The following is a 21,577-nucleotide window of genomic DNA, read 5'->3' on the forward strand; positions in this document are numbered from 1 at the left end:
AACGTTGAACTAAGGCATGCAATTGTTATTGTTATCATTTATGTTCTCACATTATTTGAATTGTGTTTTTAGGCGGATACAACTTGATGAGTTGTATCAAAAAAATCCCCACTCTAAAAGGTGATAACTACATTGAGTGGAAGAAAAAGATCGACTTGGCTTTCATCCTCGCTGAGGTGGACTGGGTAGTCACCACACCGTGTCCCACAGAGCCTGTGGCACCGATGTGGGAGACAAACGAGGCTGATGCCGCCTGGGCAACCAGAGAGAGGGACTTTGCATCCCAAAGAATGTCCTATGACCTTGAGCATAGGAAGTGGGTCACTGCCAATAAGAAGTGTTTGACAGTGATAAAGAACACGATTGAGCCTGCTATTGTGGGCTCAATCCCAGAGTGTGACACCGTCACTGAGTATCTCGAAATAATAAAGAGTCAGTTCACTGGCTCTTCAAAGACATATACTATCCAGCTGATAAAGCAGCTGGTGACAGAGAGATACTCAGGTAATGGTGGCATAAGAGAGCACATACTGAGGATGAGCCATTTGGCATCTAAGCTAAAACCAATGGATTTGGCTCTCAAGGATGAGTTCCTTATCCATCTGGTTTTTGCTTCCTTGCCAAAAGAGTTTGACACTTTTGTTGTCAACTATAACATACAGCTCGAGAAATGGGATATGGAGAGGCTCATGGCTATGTGTGTGCAAGAGGAGGAGAGAATGAAGGCTGCCAATGGTGGCACAATCAATTATCTAAAAGATAATAAGAAAAAGAATACTAATGCAAACTTCTCCTCAAAGTCAAAGGAAAAGAGTCCCATGCTGCATCTGCCTCAGCAAAATAAGTTCACAGTGGATAAAGATCAATGTCTCCACTGCAAGAAGACGGGGCATTATAAGAAAGATTGTCCCAATTACCTAAAGATGATTATGGCAAAGAAAGGTGAGAACATTATTACGTTCATAAATGAATCCCTGTATATACAATATTCGAAATCTACTTGGTGGATTGACTCAGGTGCAACTGTTCATGTTGCTAATTCTTTATAGGGATTCTGTTCGACAAGGACTACGCAAAGAAGCGAAAGACACGTTAAAGTCGCAAATGGAGTCCAAGCAGAAGTTGAAGCCGTTGGTGATCTTTCTCTAGAGGTAGCTGATGGTTTCAAACTCATACTAAGAGATGTTCTTTATGTTCCCTCCCTACAGAGGAATTTGATTAGTGTGTCATGTTTGGACAACGATGGTTATGATTGCCATTTTGGAAATGGCAAATGTAAGATAACATATAATGATGCATGTGTTGGTAATGCTATCTTACAAAATGAGCTTTATTTGTTATCACTACGTGATGATGTGAATGTTGTATGCGATAATGGGAACGTTGCATGCGACAATGTGAATGTATCCTCGTCTGCGGATGTAAATAGAAAATGAAAGAGAGCTCACGATGTGTTGTCGAAATTATGGCATTGTCGTTTAGGCCATATTTCGAGGGGGAGAATAGAAAGACTAGTTAAGAATGATATTCTTCCTCCATTAGAGCTCTCAGATTTAGAACAATGCAGAGTTTGCATAAAAGGAAAGTATATAAAGAAAATTAAGAAAGATGCCAAACGAAGCACGGGAATTCTACAGATTATTCACACAGACATCTGTGGTCCTTTCCACGTAAAGAGTGTGGATGATTATGATTCATTCATAACATTCACAGATGATTACTCTCGTTATGGCTATATTTATCCAATCAAAGAAAGAACAGAAGTATTGGATAAATTTAAGATATTCAAGGCAGAAGTTGAAAACCAACACAACTTAAAGATTAAGATAGTCGGATCCGATCGTGGAGGGGAGTACTACGGTCGGCATACCCCATATGGCCAAGTTCCTAGACCTTTTGCAAGGTTCTTACAGGAGAATGGCATAGTAGCCCAGTATTCTACATCGGGCGAACCTCAGCATAATGGAGTAGCTAAAAGGCGCAATCGTACCCTGATGGATATGGTGCGCAATATGATAAGTTACTCCACCTTACTGATGAGCCTGTGGATGGAGGCATTAAAAATCGCCATTCATATTCTCAATAGAGTACCAAGTAAGTCGGTGCCCAAAACACCGTATGAGTTGTGGACAGGAAGAGTACCCTCACTAAACTACTTGCGTGTGTGGAGGAGCCCTGCTGAGGCTAAAGTATTTAACCCAAACATTGGGAAGCTAGATCCCAAAACAGTAAGTTGCCATTTCATTGGCTACCCAGAAAAGTCAAAAGGTTTTCGTTTCTACTGTCCAGATAGACATACAAAGTTTATAGAAACGAGACACGCTGTCTTCCTAGAGGATGAAATGATGAGGGGGAGCATAGTAGCTCGAGAAATTGACCTTGAAGAGAAGCGGGTGTATGCACCCACTCCAATAATTCATGAGCCATTTTTCTCACTACCTGCTGTTGCTGCACTGACAGTACAAGACACTGTGATGCCAGCACCTGTTGTTATCCCGCCTATGGCAACAATGAATGATGATGAGGAACCTGTTCTTTAGGATCCTATAGAACCTATTGCCACAAATGAGGGGAGCAACAACAGCCTCAAATAGAAGATGTGCCAAATATGGAGGCCCCTATAAGGTCTCAAAGAGTTAGAAAATTAGCTAATCTTGCTGATTATGAAGTGTACAACACTGAGGAATTTCAAATGGAGGATGATCCCACCTCATTTGAAGAAGCCATGAGAAGTGATCATTCATGGCTTGAGGCCATGGAAGATGAAATGAAATCAATAAATGCCAATAAAGTTTGGGATTTAGAGATAATTCCTAAAGGAGCCAAAACAGTAGGCTGTAAATAGGTCTACAAGACAAAACTTGACTCTCAAGGGAATATATAGAGATATAAAGCCCGACTTGTGGCAAAAGGCTTTACGCAAAGAGAAGGAATTGATTACAATGAGACCTTTTCTCCAGTCTCATGTAAAGATTCCTTCAGAATCATAATGGCATTAGTGGCACATTACGATCTAGAATTACATCAGATGGATGTAAAGACGGCATTTCTTAATGGAGACTTAGAGGAAAATGTCTACATGGCACAACCGAAAGGTTTTGTCATGGAAGGAAAAGAACGAATGGGATGCCGCCTAAAGAAATCCATTTATAGATTAAAACAAGCTTCAAGACAGTGGTACTTGAAGTTTGATCAGACAATAAAGAATTTTGAGTTTAAAGAGAATGTTGAGGACAATTGTGTCTATACAAAGTTTAAGAATGGAAAGTTTATCTTTCTTGTCCTATATGTGGATGATATCTTACTTGCTAGTAGTGATGTCAGTCTACTACTAGAGACAAAAAAGTTTTTGTTCTCAAAGTTTGATATGAAAGATCTTGGTGAAGCTTTGTTCGTTCTAGGGATCGAGATTCACTGAGATAGAAGTAAAGGAGTATTAGGACTGTCACAAAAGGCATACATTGAAAAGATCTTAAAGAAATTCAGTATGCACAAATGTAGTCCCTCACCTGTTCCTATAGTCAAGGGCGGTAGATATGGAGATTTTCAATGCCCTAGGAACTAGTATGAGATCGATCAAATGAAAGTGGTTCCATATGCTTTAGCTGTCGGAAGCTTACAATATGCTCAAGTATGCACGCGCCCTGACTTGGCATTTGTTACCGGGTTACTTGGCAGATTCCAGAGCAATCCTGGAATAGAACACTGGAAATTAGTAAAGAAAATCTTACGTTATTTGCAAGGAACGAAAGGCCTCATGATGACATATAGAAGATCTGATTCACTCCATATAGTGGGATATTCAGATTCTGATTATGCGGAAGATAATAGAAAATCCATGTCTAGATATGTGTTCACTCTCGCAGGGGGAGCTATTTCATGGAAAAGCTCAAAGCAAACCGTCACTACATCGTCCACAATGTATGCCGAGTTTGTAGCGTGTTATGAGGCAACGGGGCAGGTGAACTAGTTAAAGAAGTTCATACCCGGTTTGAAGGTGGTTGACGACATCTATAGACCACTAAAGTTATATTACGATAATAATCCAGCAGTACAGTATGCTCACAACAATAAGTCAAGTGGTGCTACCAAACACATTGACATAAAGTATTATGTTGTGAAAGATAAAGTTCGAGATCAAGTCATAAGTCTTGAGCATATAAGTACAGTAAAGATGCTTGTGGATCCGCTTACAAAAGGCTTACCACCCAACGTGTTCAGAGAACATGTAGCCGGCATGGGTTTAAGGGAAAGCCTATAATTCCTAGACAAAAGAAGGCCCAAAAATAAGTATCTATTTTAGAATAGAGTGGTGTATTGTAGCTGTTAAATCTATCGGCAATGGACCATGACGATGAGACATGTTCTATGCGTTTATCTGTAATGGAATGAACAAAAGTAAAGAATATGAAAGTGAAAGATGGAAAGAGATCAAGGGGGAGATTGTTAGAATGATCTCTAACCTAACTAGACCCAATGGCCCAGTTGGGCCTTTTGATTTGCACCCTGATCAGGGCCGCCCAGCCCACCATGGCTGGATGGCCTCTGTCACCCTGCACTATATAAAGAGGTGGGGGCCGGCGGCTCTAATCACAAGGTTGACCTGAGCCGACCTCCCCACCGACATTAACCCTAATCTGATCAAGAGGGGCGTAGCCAGTGATGGGAAGCCACCAGCTACGCCGCCCCGCTCCGACGACGGCAACTACACCGACATCTTCCCCAACCATCGCTGCCCGTGCGCAGACTGCATCGACGAACCTGATGGAGGCCACTGGATCTTCCACCCTTGTGGTCTCAGGTTCGAACCCCTATCTCCCTATCTCTCTGTCTCCATCTCTCTGTCTAGATGCACTAGGGCTTGTTTGGATCAACTAGTTGTCTAGAAAGTTTTCGGTTCTACCCTAGATCGATCCTATGGTTACAACAGGTGGCCCCCGCCCCGACCACCGCCTCACGGAGCCTCCACCGATCCGTTCGTGGCCGCCAATCACACTACTCGCCCCCTCCGGCACCGGACACCATCTGGCCCGCCGGGGTCTAGCCGGTGCGCCCCTCCTCACGCGGTGATCCACGGCGGGATGGAGCTTGGGTTTGGGCTCGGGGGAGGCGCGTCGGAGGTGCCCGTGGCCGTAGCTTGGTTGGTTGGTTGTCTTGCGGATGGGTTGACTGTGGTGCTGTGCTTGGGCTCTGTCTGTGGGATCACGCCACAGTTTTATGGACGTTGCGATGTTGCGGCTTTGGTGTGTTTTTCACAGGTGTCGTTGCTTCTTTTTGGGCTTTCTTGGCTATTGGAATGGAATGTCTAGGTAGGGGCACTAATAAAGGGTAATGATAATTTGGTCCAAACATTCTGCGATGTGCCTTAGATTTTATAGCATTTTACTTAATCGACAGTTTGAGATGTTGCCAAGTGTCTCTTTGTAGTATCATTTTTCGCGAACTCTGTTACACGCCCCGCCACGCTATGTTGTTAGCGCGCGATGCCCCATCACGACTGACCATCTCTTCTTCTTCATCTCCGGCTGGCTTACAAAGAGGCTCGAGGGGAGGCATGCAAGGCCGGCGGTGGGGATGGGAGAGACGGCGGCGTTTCCTAAACGTGTAACGGGTCGAGCGATATCGTCGTCCATCTTTTTTGAGCAATTTTGTCTCTTGGATCAACATGATGGTAGAAAAGAAAATGTCTTTATTCTCACATATTCAGTGTTATTTTACTTGTGAGACGTTTGATTCCTGGCAACATGATCTCATATGGCCACTACTACGTTTACATACACTCCCCTAGTCTTTAAAAATATAGCGTCAAATTAGTCACTAAATTCTCCATAAAATACATCTTGTATTTATTTGAATCTGTAGATTTTTTTCCTGAAAGATGATCATGGACATAATAGTATTTAGAACTGAAGAAGTAAAAAAGGCGGAACGACTCGTGATTTAAAATGGAGTAAGTAATAGTCTTTCGACATCATAGACCTACATCATGGACACAATTAGTGTATTAAACTTAGCTTAACCTGACCATGGCTACCACCACCTTGGTAATAAAACCAAACGTAACACAAGTGTGGTAGCCATTCAAACAAAAACCCTTGGTAACATCGTTGGATTCCGTCCCTCAGCTGCTGGGCAAGGGCAAGTACAAGTTGGTGTCTTGCTCGTTGGATCTTCCTAGCTAGAGGCATCATCGTACGTAGCTCACGCTTCCCAACCTTTGGTTTCTCGTTTGGTAGATACTTGGATGAGACCTCGATGCGCCGTGGTGAATTGGTATCTTGCCCACGTCGACATCCGTCGCAATGGATGGATCCTACGCCCGTCGTCCACGTACTATTCTCTTTCGGTAATGTTGTGATTCGAACGTCCGACGTTTTGGACACGCGTCAGAAAACGATTCGATACGGCGGTTGCGCATCCTCCTCCACTCATCTCTCATGGCCTTATCCCCTCGTCGCACTGCAGTTCACCGTGCTCTCCATTCTTTTTGAAAAAATCCTCGTTGCTGGCATCCTCTCCTCTCCCCTCTCCTCCCCCATGCATCCAGCAGCGCCGCACGCCCCCGACTGTGCTCCACGGTGTCGTGAGCCGACGGCCGCGCTCCTCCCCGCCTTCCGCCCATCCTCCACACACCTCGCTCCCTCCCTGGCCAGCGGCGGTGTCCTCCTCTCCCACTCCGACATCCCCCTCCCCCACCACGGTGGCTCCTTCCCCCACACCGATGTCTCCTTTCCCGACCCCGACGTCCTCCTCCCCCATCCCGGCTCCCTCCTCCCCACCCCAGCAGCGCCCCTCCCCGACACCAGCGTCCTCCCCCATAGGGAGCTCCTGACGCCCTTAGATCTGGCGGCCATGGCGCTCTCCTTCCCCAACCCCGGCGTCCTCCTCCCCCACCCCGGCTCCCTCCTCCCCACCCCGGCGGCACCCCTCCCTGACACCGGTGTCCTCCCCCACAGGGAGCTCCCGATGCCCTTAGATCTGGCGGCCATGGCGCTCCCCATGCAGGCTCTCTCTCCCCCCTATATGTTGCAATTGTATCTTTCTGTTGTTTTAGATGCTTCAGAGGTATGTTGCAGTTGCATCGTAAGGATGTTGCACAAGTAGATCTAGGGATGTTTTGTCCATGTTGCAATTGTTTTAAAGGTTTGTTGCAAGCACTATTTCAAAATGTTTCACTTTTGTTTCTAGACGATGTTGCCACCGTTCTGATCTAGATGTTTCATATGCTTTCTCAGTCGCATGTTGCAGTAGTTGTTCCATATTGTTGCAAGTGTTTTTATTCGAGCGGTGTTTCATATGCTTCACACCAGTATTGTAATAATATGTTTCAACTCCTTCAACCTATTGTTGCAGCAGTTGTTCCGTGTTGTTGAAATAATATATTCATGGTGTTTCATCTGCTTCAACCTAATGTTGCAGCAGTTGTTCCGTGTTGTTGCAATAATATGTTCATGGTGTTTCAGCTGCTTACAGCCTAATGTTGCAGTAGTTGTTGCACGTGTTTTATTCCAACTTTCTATGTTGTTCGGCTTGGGGGGCAAGCCAGGCGGCTGGGGGCGCGTGGCTCATCGGAGGGGATAGTGGACGGAGGCGTTGGGGGCCAGCGGATGGGGGTGCTGCGGTCAGGGGGGCGATGGGGCATGCTCGTCGTGCACGTGGGGCGGTGTGAAGGCGGACGCGGCGGGCTGCGGGGACGGGCTGCGGGGGCGAGCTAGGGGCACGCGGGGCGCGAGCAGCAAGCACGGGAAACGAGTGCAGATCGAGACACGTGTGAGAAACGGGGGAGCAGCGTGGGCCTCCACGTGAAGCACGTAGATGTGCGGGTAGGCACGGTCAACTGCTTCAAACGTCCGGGCGCTAGCGGTTCCGGTTGTCTTTGGTCTTGGCCTCATCCGGTTTTTCTTTTCTTTTCTTTTTATTTACACACATCTGGTATTATCCGTCGATGATGGACCCGGGCCGGTGGCTTTCCAGTTTCCACCGACCAACCACGGCCTTTTTGCTTTTAATAGCTTGCATGCTCCGCTCACGTGTCCGGGCCTCCGGGGGCCGGGGCACACGGCACGGATTCGTGCTCTTCTCGCGGATCGTTTGCTCCACGGCATCGGCGGCGGCATGCCAGCATATGTCCGTGCGATTTATGTGCCGTTGAAACAGCGCTTCCGTGCGGCGTGAGGTCGCTTCTCGCCGCTGATCACGCGGTCGCACAGCACAAAGGAAGGAAAGGAATGCACGGCCTGATCGGTACGCACGGCAAGTGGATTGCCCTGCTACCGGCTCTATCGGCACATGCACATGTCTTCACGAGTTCACGGCGGGGGTCAAAGGGATCTTAGCTCTCCGCAGTCTCCGGACTCCATGTGTGACCAAGGTAGCTGACGGCGATATGCCGTGCGGTGCTTTGCTACGAAATCACAATCGCAAGTTAACAGGGAAAACAGCTGATGGCCACAGTAACTACCCACATGATACAAGCTCAAAAGGTAGAACAAACTAGCCAGATAAGACAAGTGATGAACATAGTCATACATTTTGCAGGCTCGATCAGCAACAGCACACCGTACCATGGAACACTGCCGTTCCAAACCATTTTTTTTCCTTTTTTGCATTCGTCTTTTCCATTATCAATATGTGAACCTGTTTCCTGTTTGGTTGTAGGGTACTCACTTCAAAATTTTTGGGATATTACAAACAAAGGAGGGCAGCTATTCACAGCTCAAGAATAGGCCACCACCGCGTGCGCGCACACACACAAACACAACCTCTACAGCCTACAAGCAAAATCGGCATTTCCATCGAGCATGGAAACAGTTGAACTTGGTTCGTCTCCTTTCCTTTCGTTTTCCCGTTGGCTTGGGTGTGGAAACAGAAGCTCCGGAGGTGTTATTGTGTGAGTATACCCATCTGTCGCAGGGCAGACTTCAAGTCATCCGTGGTGTAGCCTTCGACACCGATGATGTTTGAGCTGTCAAGGGCGACAACATCCTGCAAGGGGTATCTCCTCACCGTGTGGATCCTGTTTGCGGGGATGTTGAACTCGCCCTTCAGGATAATGGTCCTATGGAGACCCCCCAGCAGTTCCTCGTAATCTGAATCGCCGCTTTCACCCACAAGGACTGCAACATTTGGCACCTCTATCCCCCAACGTATACACAAGTACCTAATGAATGAAAAAATATGGTCCATAGGGTTACAAATATAAGCTTAGAACGAGGTTGTTGATTTTGCGGTTACGCCATGCTATATCAAATACAATTCAGGCCTTGTTTGGATGTGCATGTATTCATTTCAATCCACATGTGTTAAAGTGGATTGGAGTGGAATTAAACTAAGTTTCATTCCCTTCCACTCCAACACATGTGGATTGGAGTGTACACTTGCATCCAAACAAGGCCTCAGTGGGGATGCTCTCCCTCCACGTTGACTTCGACCAACTTAAAGACAGGTGAATGCGAAAAGATGATTGGAGTATGACAAAATGGGAAACCAACCCGCTACTCAACTAAGTTGGGTGCTTGGGTTCAAATAATAATGATAAGATCCACAGTATCATTTTGAGATAGAATACTAACAATTCTTTCAACTTTAATCAAATGAATATCTAGTCAAAAAACAATTATGCAAAAAAAGGGGCAATATCTTTCATGAAAACAGAGTAATTTCATGCCAAAATGAACTATAGTTAGGTCACTTGAACACAATATAGTCAGTTAGTCACTGATTGTTAGGCTTCACCCTTTTCTATATTTGTAGGAAAAAATCAACATTTAGGACCTCTTTAACTAAGCAGGGATTTGAGACCAAGTTTATAGCCTTTTATCGTACATTTGAACTATATCCTGAATTTCTAGGGATCCCGGTCTTCCAGGCAAACCCCTAATGTTTTGCTCGTACAAATACACATTCATGGTGTTCCTAATCAAATTAGTAGGCAGACTAAAATGCTGGAACTATACCTTAAAGAAATATAAACTGGTTACTGAAGGAAGGACAAAGAAGAATAAACATAAATAAACATTGACAAACCTTAGAGCCTGAGATCTTGATGCATGGATAGGGACTACAGATAATCTGGTAGCGCTGTGGTTATACAATGCATTGCAACGGAGAGATTGGATTCTCATCAACTTCCTCAACTCCTTTAAAGGAGGAAGCTACAGTAAGAAAAATAATCATGTCAAACATTATGAAAGAGAATATATGGTAATGCTTTAATTGAAGGAATGCACAATGCACGCAAAGATTCTAGAATGTACATACAACTGGAAAATAAAAGGCTTACATGATTGGGATTAACCACTCTAAATGCAAGACAATAGGCTGAAGAGTGTTCTGGATCTTCAAAAATAATTTGCCTCTCTGTTCTTCCCTTTCTTTCTACCACTGAAGTGGCCCACTTCACAAGATATTTCCTTAGTCCTTCTCCTCCCCAACGATACTCGATATGTGATTGGTGATTTTGATCTAATGCAAATGTAATCTTGGAGTTGTTTGGAGTTTCACCGGAATATGAAGGATAGTAAATGTTACTCCCACTATTGCAGATGAAAGCATCAAAATCAGTGGGAAGCATGCCACCAGATAGTAGCAGTGAATGTATCTCTGATATTGTCAGCGAAGTTGACAGCACAAAACCAGTTGAACCCGACATGTTTTGTGTATGTATGACCTCAATAGCATTTCTGATTATCCTGACTAGATCTTCCTTGTTAACAGAGTCTACAGAAATAACAATGATTTGCCTCCTTCCTGAAATAGGCGTATTACTCCGCTCCTCTCTGTTACCAATAGCAGGAGACCTTGGGCCAAGAGTTAATATCCTTGACAGGTAATTCTTGCAATGTTCAGGCCACGAGAATTGGTGAATATTTGTCAGTCCATTCTCTCTGCACCTTGACCAAAGTTGTTTGTCAGAAAGAAGTTTATATAGTGCATCCGCAATGGCATTCTGATCGTGCGGATCAACAAGGAGACCATTGTTCAGGACCTGAATTATCATCAACCAGAAAACCAATAGTGATGTTTTGCAATTAGTTAACATATTTTTTGAAAGCAAAGCGCATGTACCAATGGAATAACAGAAGGAAAACACACCTGATTAATTTCAACAGGGGCTCCATTTTTTGTTGCAATTATAGGCAAACCATTCATAGCAGCCTGAACATGGATATAACAATTGGTTATAATTAGGATACAGATAGAGTGATAGCAACAGCAGTAAATTGGAACCTCAAAAAATCTGACCTCTATCAGAGTAACTCCAAATTGTTCGAAGTAAGCTACATTTACAAAAGCCCCCTGCAGAAAGATCGACATATGACCAGCATGCAAGTGTATAGTGAAGGAACACAAGTACTAAGGTGGTAAGAGTTCAGCAAACCAAACTAGTACTCCCTCCGTTCCAAATTATAGGACGTTTTGGCTTTTCTAAATACATAATAAAAGTACTTAGATATACACTAGATCTAGATACATAATAAAAGTAATGTATCTAAAAAAACTCGACATGCAGGGGGTAAGACCACCCCCCGGGCATTGTTGTGATAGAAGAAGACCTTCTCACACAGGCCGAGAAAACCCCCGAACCCCTGCCCCACCCTGACACAGGGGCACCGTTGCCCTGTGAGAACCGGGCCGGGCCTTTTGACCTGTGCTTTGGCCATGGGACAGACGAGGGGATTTTTTTAACCACAGCCTGAAATTCGCTCCCACAGGGAGTCGAACCCAGGACCTGTGGAGTGCCGCTGAGGAGCTCTAACCAGATGGACTAGAGGCTCGTTGGCAAAGTAATGTATCTAGAAAAGCCAAAACATCTTATAATTTGGAATGGAGGGAGTATTAAATAAATCATGGCTTCTAGTTCATGAAATGAAGTGATCTTCCCTTTTACTTGAATGTTTTATGTAGGTCTCAAATGTACAACTTTATATGCTAGAACCAGATAAATAAGTAGTAAAAGATAAGCACCTCAAATGATTGGATTCAGACCAAGGGGGAAAGAGAATACCTTTGTTCTTGCAGCTAAACGATAAATGTCAGGAACTTCTGAGTGCTTATGATGCTTGGGGTATGCCACTTGACCATACAAGTCATATTCATCAATCAATGTAAGCACTGATGTCAAGACAGCAGCACTCATATTGTGCATCTTAGATATAGCTTCACGGTTACCCATTATCAACGTCTACAGCACAAATTCAAAAGTAAGCACAAAAGCCAAGAACATCAGGATAACTAATGTCAATCTTACAAGGTTTGCAAGCTCCCTTAGTGGCCGACATTCACCAAATGCTTTTACAAGCGTAGTAATATTCTTCTCAGGATAAGGGCGAGCAACAGCTAGAATCATAGGCTTCCTAGGATTTGTAAAGAAGCGCATTATCTGCCATCAATTGTGCACATGTATAGTCAGTGTTTGAAATTTGAATGCAGATTTGAAAGATAAAAATAAACCATCCAAATTAACTACTAAGTAAATGCTTCACTAATGATTTAATGAGCCCTTGTGTAATACTATGACAAAGAATATGCAGTGACCTGAGACCAAATAGGTGGATCCTCAGATGCTGGGGATGGATTCTCTTCTTCACCGTCCATATCAAAATCGTGAATAATGTGACCAAATTCAACTCCAGGAGGAATTATCTGCAAAAGCCATGAATAGAGAATAAGGTCGAATCAAAGTCAGAATAGACATTGGTGCAATTACATCCTGCACTAATTGCCTAGACAGAATATACTTGCAATGATCAAAGTTACCACAAGGGTAGTAGAATGTGTATACTTACAACCATACGAGGCATAAAACGGCCATAACAATTAGCACCACGTTTAACTCTTGCTCGGAGCTTCCTTGCAAGTATAACCTCAAAACCATCATACAAGTTCCACTGCTCTTCTATTTCTTGCCTAGTGCTTGCAACGACAATCTCAGATGCGTCAAGAGATAGCTCCTCTGCCTCAATTCGGCACATTATTTTGTATGTCATATTTATCTGTTCCCTAGTTTGTCTCCCTTGTTTGAGAAGCCCTTCCAATTTATCTTTCCCAAGAAAATGTCCTGTGAATGCCATAGGAAGGTTAAGTGCTCCAGAAAGTAACGCAGCAGCAATTCCTGCACTGGCATAATGCCCATGAATCACAGCAGGCCATACTGGATGCCCGCGGCCAGTTTCTTCACCTATGGCTTTTGACATCCTCACAATATGGCTGAGTGCACCATCAACAAATTCTTGAATGAAAGGCCATAGATGTTCTTTAGCTAGATACTTATCTTTTGGACCAAACGGTATCCGAATTATATATGCGCCACTATTTTCTCCTTTTTCTTGTTTAGAATTTTTACCACTTGTTGAAACCAATAATTCTGCAGGTTCACCATAACTACGATCAAAATTTGGTGCTAATATTTGTCTTGTTAGCAGATCAACCCGGTAAACTCCAGGAGATGAACTTAGTGCTTTAGCAAGTTCAACCACATATTTGACCTACAAAATGTCAAAAATAAAATTATGCACTCATCTGAACTTTTACTAGGTGGGATGGGAAATATCAGATGACGAAAGGGAGTGTGATCTATCAAATATTAAAGGTCTAAATGTTTTTGAGAGAGTAAAATACTAGAAATTCTTGTACAGAAGGAAAAATATCTAATTATAGTTAGATGACAACCGCTGAGTATTTTATAGAACATACTTGAACTCCCATTAAGATATATCGGTCCACAAAATTTGAGTTTTGAAAAAAAAAAAAACAGGAGTCTATGAAGTTGTATTAAGAAATAAATTATTGAGTCATATTTGAGTTGCCAAGTATTGGAAGTAAACAATATACTAGATCACAATGTGCACTTATACAGGTAAATAGAAGTTGGTGTACTAATTAGCTGAGTGCAGCCAGATTACCTGGCCACCCGTATCTGAATCTCGGCCAAGCTCCATATTCTCACCACGGACCAGACCATGTAGACTGCAATATAAAGCTCAGACAGATTAACAAAGGCTATATGCCAATGATGAGTTTCAAATTGCACATTTCACATTGCAATAACAGCTAGATCCCCATATGCCTTAGCAATTCATTTGCCTTTCCACCAACACATGACAGTAGAGAAACACCATAAGATTTAAGCAATTGTTAGGACAAAAAAACATTAGTGCCCCTTCAAATGCCGACAAGAAAAATAAAAGAAACATTTCTTCCATGCTCCATACTTAAAAATGATTTGGAAGGAATATCCTCTATACCTGATCAATACTATGTATAGCTTGTCAATTGAACTTGTCTTAGGTGAGCTCCCTGTGGTGCTGTCCCCATATGCAACAGATGGATCACCAGCATCTTCTCCCTTTTCACCTTCAAAGAGATCTTCAGACATATCTGCAGTAGCATCAGCTCGTGTTTTCTCAGTTTCTGGCTGGCGTTTTGACAAGCGACAAGCTTCTTCTTTTTCGAACTGCATATACAAATATGTATTTGAAAAATAGAGGACAACATTAGAAAGATCAACTTGTAAATCATAGGTAGACTAAGAATACTGTGCAAAAGTGCTTAACTCTACGACAGAGGAACTATTAGTCAAAACAGAATGTGCGGCATCTTGAGGACAGAATAATAGCCATGGAGGGCTTTGGAATAGATAAAAAAAAAAGATGCCGAAATTGAAATGGATATGCAGTGCCAGCATGCTCCCATTGGCTCAGCTAGTCAGCTAGTGGGTAGTGGACATTCATGAAATTCCTTTGTTCCCAGCATCTGTCACAATTGGTCCAGCTACTGGACAAGTGAAAGCCATTTACATGCTTCATTCATGAAATTCCCTTGTCCTCAGCATCTGTCGTAGTTGGTCCAACTACTGGACAAGTTTCCATTTACAAGCAAACAGTGAGTCAGTGACTAGAAACAAAGGGGGCAGCAGCTGAAAAACTTAGGAAAGACTCGCAAACTACAACGTCAAAGATGTATCAGAGGCCAATGCCGTCTGAAAACAACTCCTCGCGCAAGTCAATATAGTGTTAAGCTGATGTATAACTAGCACGGGTAATCAGCAACCTCTAGACAGAATAGTCGCCGCTAACCTCATCCAACATCAAATGATACTTTGTACTAGCAGTCTAGCACAGTCCGAGCAGAGAAGCAACCAGAGAAAGAACCGAGTTTACCTCCTTCTTCTTCCTGGCAAGGTTCCAGATCCTCCACGTCATGTTCTCGAGCCGCGTGTTCCTCTCCTGCGGGCTCCGCATGGCGTTCGCCTGCAGACACGGCACGCCCAGATCGGTAACGGAATCACAACAGCAACAGCAACGGAAGATAAGAGGTGGAATTGGCGGTGGCCGCATCGGCAACGGACGTACGCGTAGCCATGTCTTGTAGAGGTCGGTCTCGTCGTACCCGGTGATGACCTCCTCGACGAAGTAGCGCGCGGGGGAGAAATGGCCGCGCTCGCGGAGGAGGAGGGAGGGCCGGTCGCCGCCGATGGCGGCCTTTCCGGCGTCTAGTATGGCGTCGAGGTAGCTGTTGATCCAGTTGTCATTTCCCGCCATCGCCGCCGCCGGCGAGGAGGAGAATCCGGCGAGATCGGGGACGGAATGGCACAGTTGAGGCGAGGAGGAGGGAGGAAGAAAAGGAGAGGAGGAGGTGAGGAGAAATAGCCAAGTTAAAAAATATATAATAAAAGGCGTTGGAATTCTTATATACTAGCAAAAGAAAAAAAAAAGGAAGGGAAGGTGTCTCATAATGGGGTGAGTAGACAACAAGAAACAGTGTGGTGGCAATTGTGACATAATTATTTGTTTAATTCAAATGGGATGGTCAGTTCAAAAATGAGTTTAATTTTAATATTCTACTAGTATCATAGAAAATGTGTGTTTAGATTTATATATAAGAAGTTTCTGTTCCGACTAAGGATTTCCTGGATTTGTGCTCTTTGCCATCATTTTCAGCTAAAGATGTTAGGGCGGGTACTATTTTTGGACGCATCCAATGATCGCGTAATCATGCGGGACTTGGTTGATTTTTATAAAACGTAGGAGTACCGTATTACTGAAAGACATGTGATGTACTCCGTATGAATCTTTAGGTACATTTACATATATTTTTGAATAATCGTCAGTTATACTTTACAATGTTTGATTTTAAAATTTCTAATAGCATCCTCAAACGCAGTTAGTACAAGGCACAATGCTGTCACAAAAATTAATTAAATTGACACACGCGAAATGGCGCATGGACACATGACAACGTATCTAAGAGAGCACACGGCCCAGTGGGCTCCTGGCTAATGTGCTTCCAAGGCCCTCTTTATAAAAAGACTTTTCTAGGGCCCACAATGGTTAACCCAAATGTTCTGTTCTAATTGTACTTTCAGATGCGAAGAGTAATAACAACAAAAATAAGCGTTTTTTGTACCAAAATACAGTCGCATCCAGCCTGCCACACACATGATCCAGCAAATACGAGCCGTTGTACAGACTCATCCAGCTTGCGCGCCAACTGGATCGCCACCGGAGTCACCCGCCAGCCCGCCAGGGCAGTGCTTTTTTTTTTCCTCCTCTTCATCAATTTCCCTGGCAGTGACAGGGCTAAGGAAACAGTTGGTTTTCTAATAGATATTAAAATAAATTTTGAAAAAAAAAGATTTTAAAATTTCTTAACACAGTGACATCAACTCATGCTCCCGCACAGCCTACTAATTTATGAGGCACAAACATTTACAGCACCATGTTTAGTACCTACACCATCAATTCCAAATTATAAGATGTTTTGGTTTTATATACGGTATGTCTACATACATAGTAAAATTAATGTATCTAGAAAAGTCAAAACATCTTATAATTTAGGAATGGATGGAATACAACTAATAAAAGTTACTCATCTTTGCACACCTTTTGTTTTTGTTCATATCCTAAGACAATTATGCATATATATAGGTACCCTATAAACTTATCAAATTAATTAATTTTTTTCACTATAGCATGCTGATATTTAGATGTAGATTTGAGAGAATATTCTAGTGTGTTCTTTAATAATGGTAAAATAGTAATTTAGATGTAAATTAAGAGGTTACTTAAATTATCTATCTTAATGTCACGTGGATAATATATATGCAAATTTAGGTGTTACTTTGGATTACATTCTGTAATGATATAGGTAGGTAATTGAAATGCAAATTTACGAGGCTACTTATATTGTTTCTTATAATGGCAAAGCTGGGTAATAATTGATCTGGTGTCTATTATTTTCTGTGGTTGTTAAAGTCTACTGAATTAATTACTAGATTTTTCTGTTTTTGTGAAAAAAAAATGTAGAGTTTATTATTATTTTTCCACGTTGAAAGCTCTAGTTTGGTTTAGGTGAATTAATGAAACCCTAAGTGCTAACCTAGTTTATCAAGTGATCATGATATAGGTAGCACACTCCAAGTGATGAAGCAAATAAAGATCATGACATGATGATGGTGATACCATGATGATAATCAAGTGCTTGGACTCGAAAAGAAGAAAGAGAAAAACAAAATGTTTAAGGTAAAGATATAAATGGTAGGAGCCATTTTGTTTTGGTGATCGAGACACTTAGTGAGTGTGATCACACTTAGGATCGATACTCGTACTATTAAGAGGGGTGAAACTCGTATCAAAATGCGGTTATCAAAGTGCCACTAGATGTTCTAACTCATTGCATATGCATTTAGGATCTAGTAGAGTGCTAACACCCTTAAAAATGTTTGTGAAAATATGCTAACACATGTACACAAGGTGATACACTTGGTGGTTGGCACATTTGAGTAAGGGTAAGGAACTTCACCGGCGGAGTGTCCGCCCGTAGAGTGCGGACAGTCCGACGGTGTCACCGGCGTCCTATACAAAAAGACGGAGGTCACTAGAAGTGATCGAACACTGGCCTCGGTTGGACCGGCGCGTCCGGTCAGTAGAAGCTGCAAAGACGTTGGCGTCGGTCTCTGACCGGACGCTGGGTCACTTAGTGACCGGACGCTGGAGGGTTGTGTCCGATCCTGCTGACGTGGCAGCGCACAGTGGAGACGCCGAGTGACCGGACGCTGGGTGAGTCCGGTCAAGCATGACCGGACGCGTCCGGTCGTGATTTCTCGCTTCTGGATGCTTACTGGAAACGACCGGACGCTGAGGTCCAGCGGCCGGTCACTTCACAACAGCGCATCTGGTCATCACTTGACCGTTGAGATCAGGCGCTCAGTATTTGAAGAGAGGGAACACGTGGCGTGCATCGCGCGACTAGACGCTGAGGTCCAACGTCTGGTCAATCTGACCGGTGCGTCCGGTCAGCCCGTGTTCACTACAGTGAGGAGCCCAACGGCTCTATTTCGTGGGGGCTTCTATTTAAGCCCCATGGTCGGCTCAAGCTCATACTCTTGGCCATTTACATTGACATAGCAATCTTGTGAGCTTAGCTAAAGCCCTCCCACTCATCTTCATCATAGATTCAACATCTTTGTGAGATTGAGAGTGAATCCAAGTGCATTGCTTGAGTGTTTGCATCTAGAGGCACTTGGTGTTCGTGTTTCGCTGCGGGATTCGCTTGTTACTCTTGATGGTTGCCGCCACCTAGACGGCTTGGAGCAGCGAGGATCGTCGAGCGGAGATTGGTGATAGTTTCCGGCTCCGATCGTGGTAATTGTGAGGGGTTCTTGACCTTTCCCCGGTGGAGAGCCAAAAGGTACTCTAGTGAATTGCTCGTGGCTTGTGTGATCCTCATCTTGTGTTGGTTGTGCGGCACCCTATTGAGGGTTTGGCGTGTGATGCCAATTAGCGCGTGAATCTCCAAGTGAGTGAATCGCCACAACGAGGAGTAGCTTGCCGGTATGCAAGTGAACCTCGGTAAAAAATCATTGTGTTTATCATTTGATTTCGAGGTGATTGGTCTTCATTGATATTGATTCTTGTGATTGATTGGTTCACTCCTCGACACGACGGTTTAACTATCTTGCTCTCTCTCTTTATATTACCGCAAACTAGTTATCAAGCTCTTTAGTGTAGCTAGTTGTGAGAGCTCGTTAGTTTGGTTAGTGTAGCTCTTTAGTTAGTCTTTGAGAGCACACTAACTTAGTGTAGCGCCATAGCTATTGTGTAGTTAGAGACAATAGAAACTAAAATTATGGTAGGTGGCTTGTATTTTTAGTAGGCTAGCGCAACACTTTCTTCGCCTCATAATTGTCTAACCGGTTTGTTAAGTGTTGTTTTAATTTTTTTTATTAGGCTATTTACACCCCTCTAGCCATTAGGACCTTTCACACGTGTGTCTCGTGATGATTATTGAAACCCAGGTCTTTCACTAACATGTTTTCTTTAGCCTACTTCACCATGAAACGGTGAAAACTCATGGGTGTCGACTGCTAATTTGCTCAAAGCAGGATTGTTATCCTTGGCACTATTCCCGAATGCCAAGTACTCAATCAAAAAGTGACAGGAGCCCATGCTAATGATAAATCAGAAGAGATGGATGCATCTGACAAGGACGCACCAAATCTTGCCCCAGATTGCACAAAGTTGGAGTGGTCCTGATGAGGTTTAAGGAAAAGATAAGGATTGAGTTGAACACATATATAGTCTCTGTTTAAGGAAAAGATAAGCCTTGAGTTGAACACATTTGCCACGCAGAGATAGCTGAAGAATCTATTCATGCATCCTGCGATCTCACCCGTCTCTGTTTTTTATTCTTGGTCACTAACTCACTACTAGTATGTGTTATCTTGAATAAATTAAAAAAAAAACACCTCTTTAGGGAAAGTGAGGACAGATATGAATGATCTAGGAATATCTTTAGGTGTTTGAAGATTCTTGACCAATCGATTCCATTATCAGCGATGACTCATCCGAATATTTCGTCTCAACAAAATAACAAACCTTAGATCTATCAATACCTAACAAAGGGAAGCTTATTCTTCGACCACGATACTGACTTGGTGCGAGCACAAATTCTCCTGCAAATTTAAAAGGGCGCCGTTGCTCTCCTGAATAAAGATAAAGCAGCATCTAAAAATGCCAGAATTTAGCCGCCACTCCAAGTTCTTTGTTAAGCTTTCTTTCATTGCACGATCCAAGTATCGTATCTAGTTAACGCCAATGTTTTTTTAATAAGGCAGAAGCTCTGCTAATCAATTAAGCGGAAAGAAGGTTATATGTACAAGGTGGCCGTAAGGCCGAAAACAGTCACGAAGCCAAAACAAAAACAGCAGCACCGCAGCCAGACAGAGAGCTAAGTGCGCACAATTGCAAATGGCTGGTTGCTCAAATTAACACACGTGGCACTTTGTGACCATGTGTAAATATAGTAGCGAGTAGAAGGTCAAGACTCAAGACAGGAGTGCTGTTCTGAACTCTGGCAAGTTCAGCACAATTTCAAAGTGTCATGACTCATGAACCATTTATCGTCAATGAAAAGTGAAAAGGCAGAGTTTGTTTACCAACTTGTGCTGAGTTTTCAGATCATTTCTGGCGGCTGAATTGTTGTTCAGTATTTTTCTCTAGATGGCAGCTGAAAATGATGGCTGCACATCAAGACTGAAACGTGCACGGCTCCACGAGTACGTTTTCAACTGTTTTCAGTTAATTATATGGAAAAATAATGTTGTGCTTAACCCTGGCGCCAAGTAATGAGTTACTACTTTATACGCACACATGAGAACAAATTTGACTTGGATCTAGGGTGCTAGGTCGGATAGTATGTTCCTTGTAAGCCAGGTATCAATTCATGTAATCTGATAGCGACTGCCTTTGCCTTGTCAAAATAGTCAAGTAATGAGTTTACTTTGGCAGTAAGCAGAGTTTGACACGGACGGTAAAAAGGATCAAAATAGACAGGGAATATGGACCCTACAGTTAAAAGAAGAATGTTACTTAGAAGAACAGCAACCAAGTCGTCCGAGCCTAATAATTCTTTGAACGGTTGAACCTGGCTGAAGTTTGAACATACTAGGCACCCATCTGAAGCTCTGAACTACTACTTCTAGAAACTATGTCTCAAGAGACGAGCTTTAGCCCCGTTTGGCCGGGCTCCGGCGGCTCTGGCTCCCGCCTGTCGGCTGCTGGGCGGCCGACACCCGGTTACTGTTCACCGGAGCCGTTTTTCTCTCTCATCCTTTCCTCTCTCACTGACACCACCGGAGCCGGAGAAGCTCGTTTTTCTGGCTCCGCGGCTCCGGCTCCTGTAGGCACCTGTCGGCTCCTAGGCGGCCGACACCCGGCTACAGTGCAGGAGCCGGAGCCCGCGGGAGCCCGGCCAAACGGTAGTTTAGCTGCCGTTTGGTATGGCTCTAGGAGCATCTCTGGCTTCGGCTCCTGTAGGAGTTGTATCAAACAGTAGAGTAGAAAATGGCTTCAGTAACAAAGTTTTAGAGGAGTCAAAGCTGTTTTATACAGGATTTATGGCTTCTTAAGAGTAATTAGAGCTAGAGTTATTTTCGGAGGAGCCACGGTCATGCCAAACAAATATCTAAGTTTCAGTCAATGACTTCTTTTTTTCTTGGGAGAGAGAGAGATCGACAAAGTCGAATAGGACTGAACCTAGACAACCAACGTCTGCCACCAATTGAGCATTTGAGCTA

At 43.6% G+C, this 21,577-nt stretch overlaps 1 protein-coding gene across 2 annotated transcripts; it reads right to left on the bottom strand.

Annotated features, from left to right (window-relative positions):
* Positions 1–8,484: 8,484 nt before the first annotated feature.
* On the bottom strand, positions 8,485–15,643 carry LOC136466729 (probable sucrose-phosphate synthase 2). Of its 2 annotated transcripts, XM_066465238.1 has the most exons (13): positions 15,354–15,642; positions 15,162–15,251; positions 14,247–14,455; positions 13,905–13,968; positions 12,789–13,487; positions 12,538–12,645; positions 12,251–12,382; positions 12,008–12,184; positions 11,245–11,298; positions 11,095–11,157; positions 10,283–10,987; positions 10,027–10,154; positions 8,485–9,160 (listed from the first exon to the last, which is right to left on the bottom strand). In XM_066465238.1, exons 1-13 carry the CDS (start codon positions 15,540–15,542, stop codon positions 8,884–8,886), a joined length of 2,895 nt encoding a protein of 964 aa, XP_066321335.1. In that variant the 5' UTR covers positions 15,543–15,642; the 3' UTR covers positions 8,485–8,883. The 2 variants fall into 2 exon arrangements, with proteins under 2 accessions (XP_066321335.1, XP_066321334.1); XM_066465237.1 differs by lacking the exon at positions 11,245–11,298 and having other exon boundaries at positions 15,354–15,643.
* Positions 15,644–21,577: the final 5,934 nt, after the last annotated feature.

Source organism: Miscanthus floridulus, chromosome 7 (assembly GCF_019320115.1).
Source record: "Miscanthus floridulus cultivar M001 chromosome 7, ASM1932011v1, whole genome shotgun sequence".
Classification (NCBI taxonomy): Eukaryota; Viridiplantae; Streptophyta; class Magnoliopsida; order Poales; family Poaceae; genus Miscanthus; species Miscanthus floridulus.

What these genes read in the sequence shown, in the direction of transcription:
- LOC136466729 (XM_066465238.1), bottom strand. Translation starts at nt 15,542, where the DNA reads ATGGCGGGAAATGACAACTGGATCAACAGCTACCTCGACGCCATACTA. An exon ending in ATTCAGATACGGGTGGCCAG is followed by an intron (nt 13,488 to 13,904) that starts GTAATCTGGCTG and finishes GACATTTTGTAG; the next exon opens with GTCAAATATGTGGTTGAACT. An exon ending in GTTTAGCTGCAAGAACAAAG is followed by an intron (nt 11,299 to 12,007) that starts GTATTCTCTTTC and finishes ATCTTTCTGCAG; the next exon opens with GGGGCTTTTGTAAATGTAGC.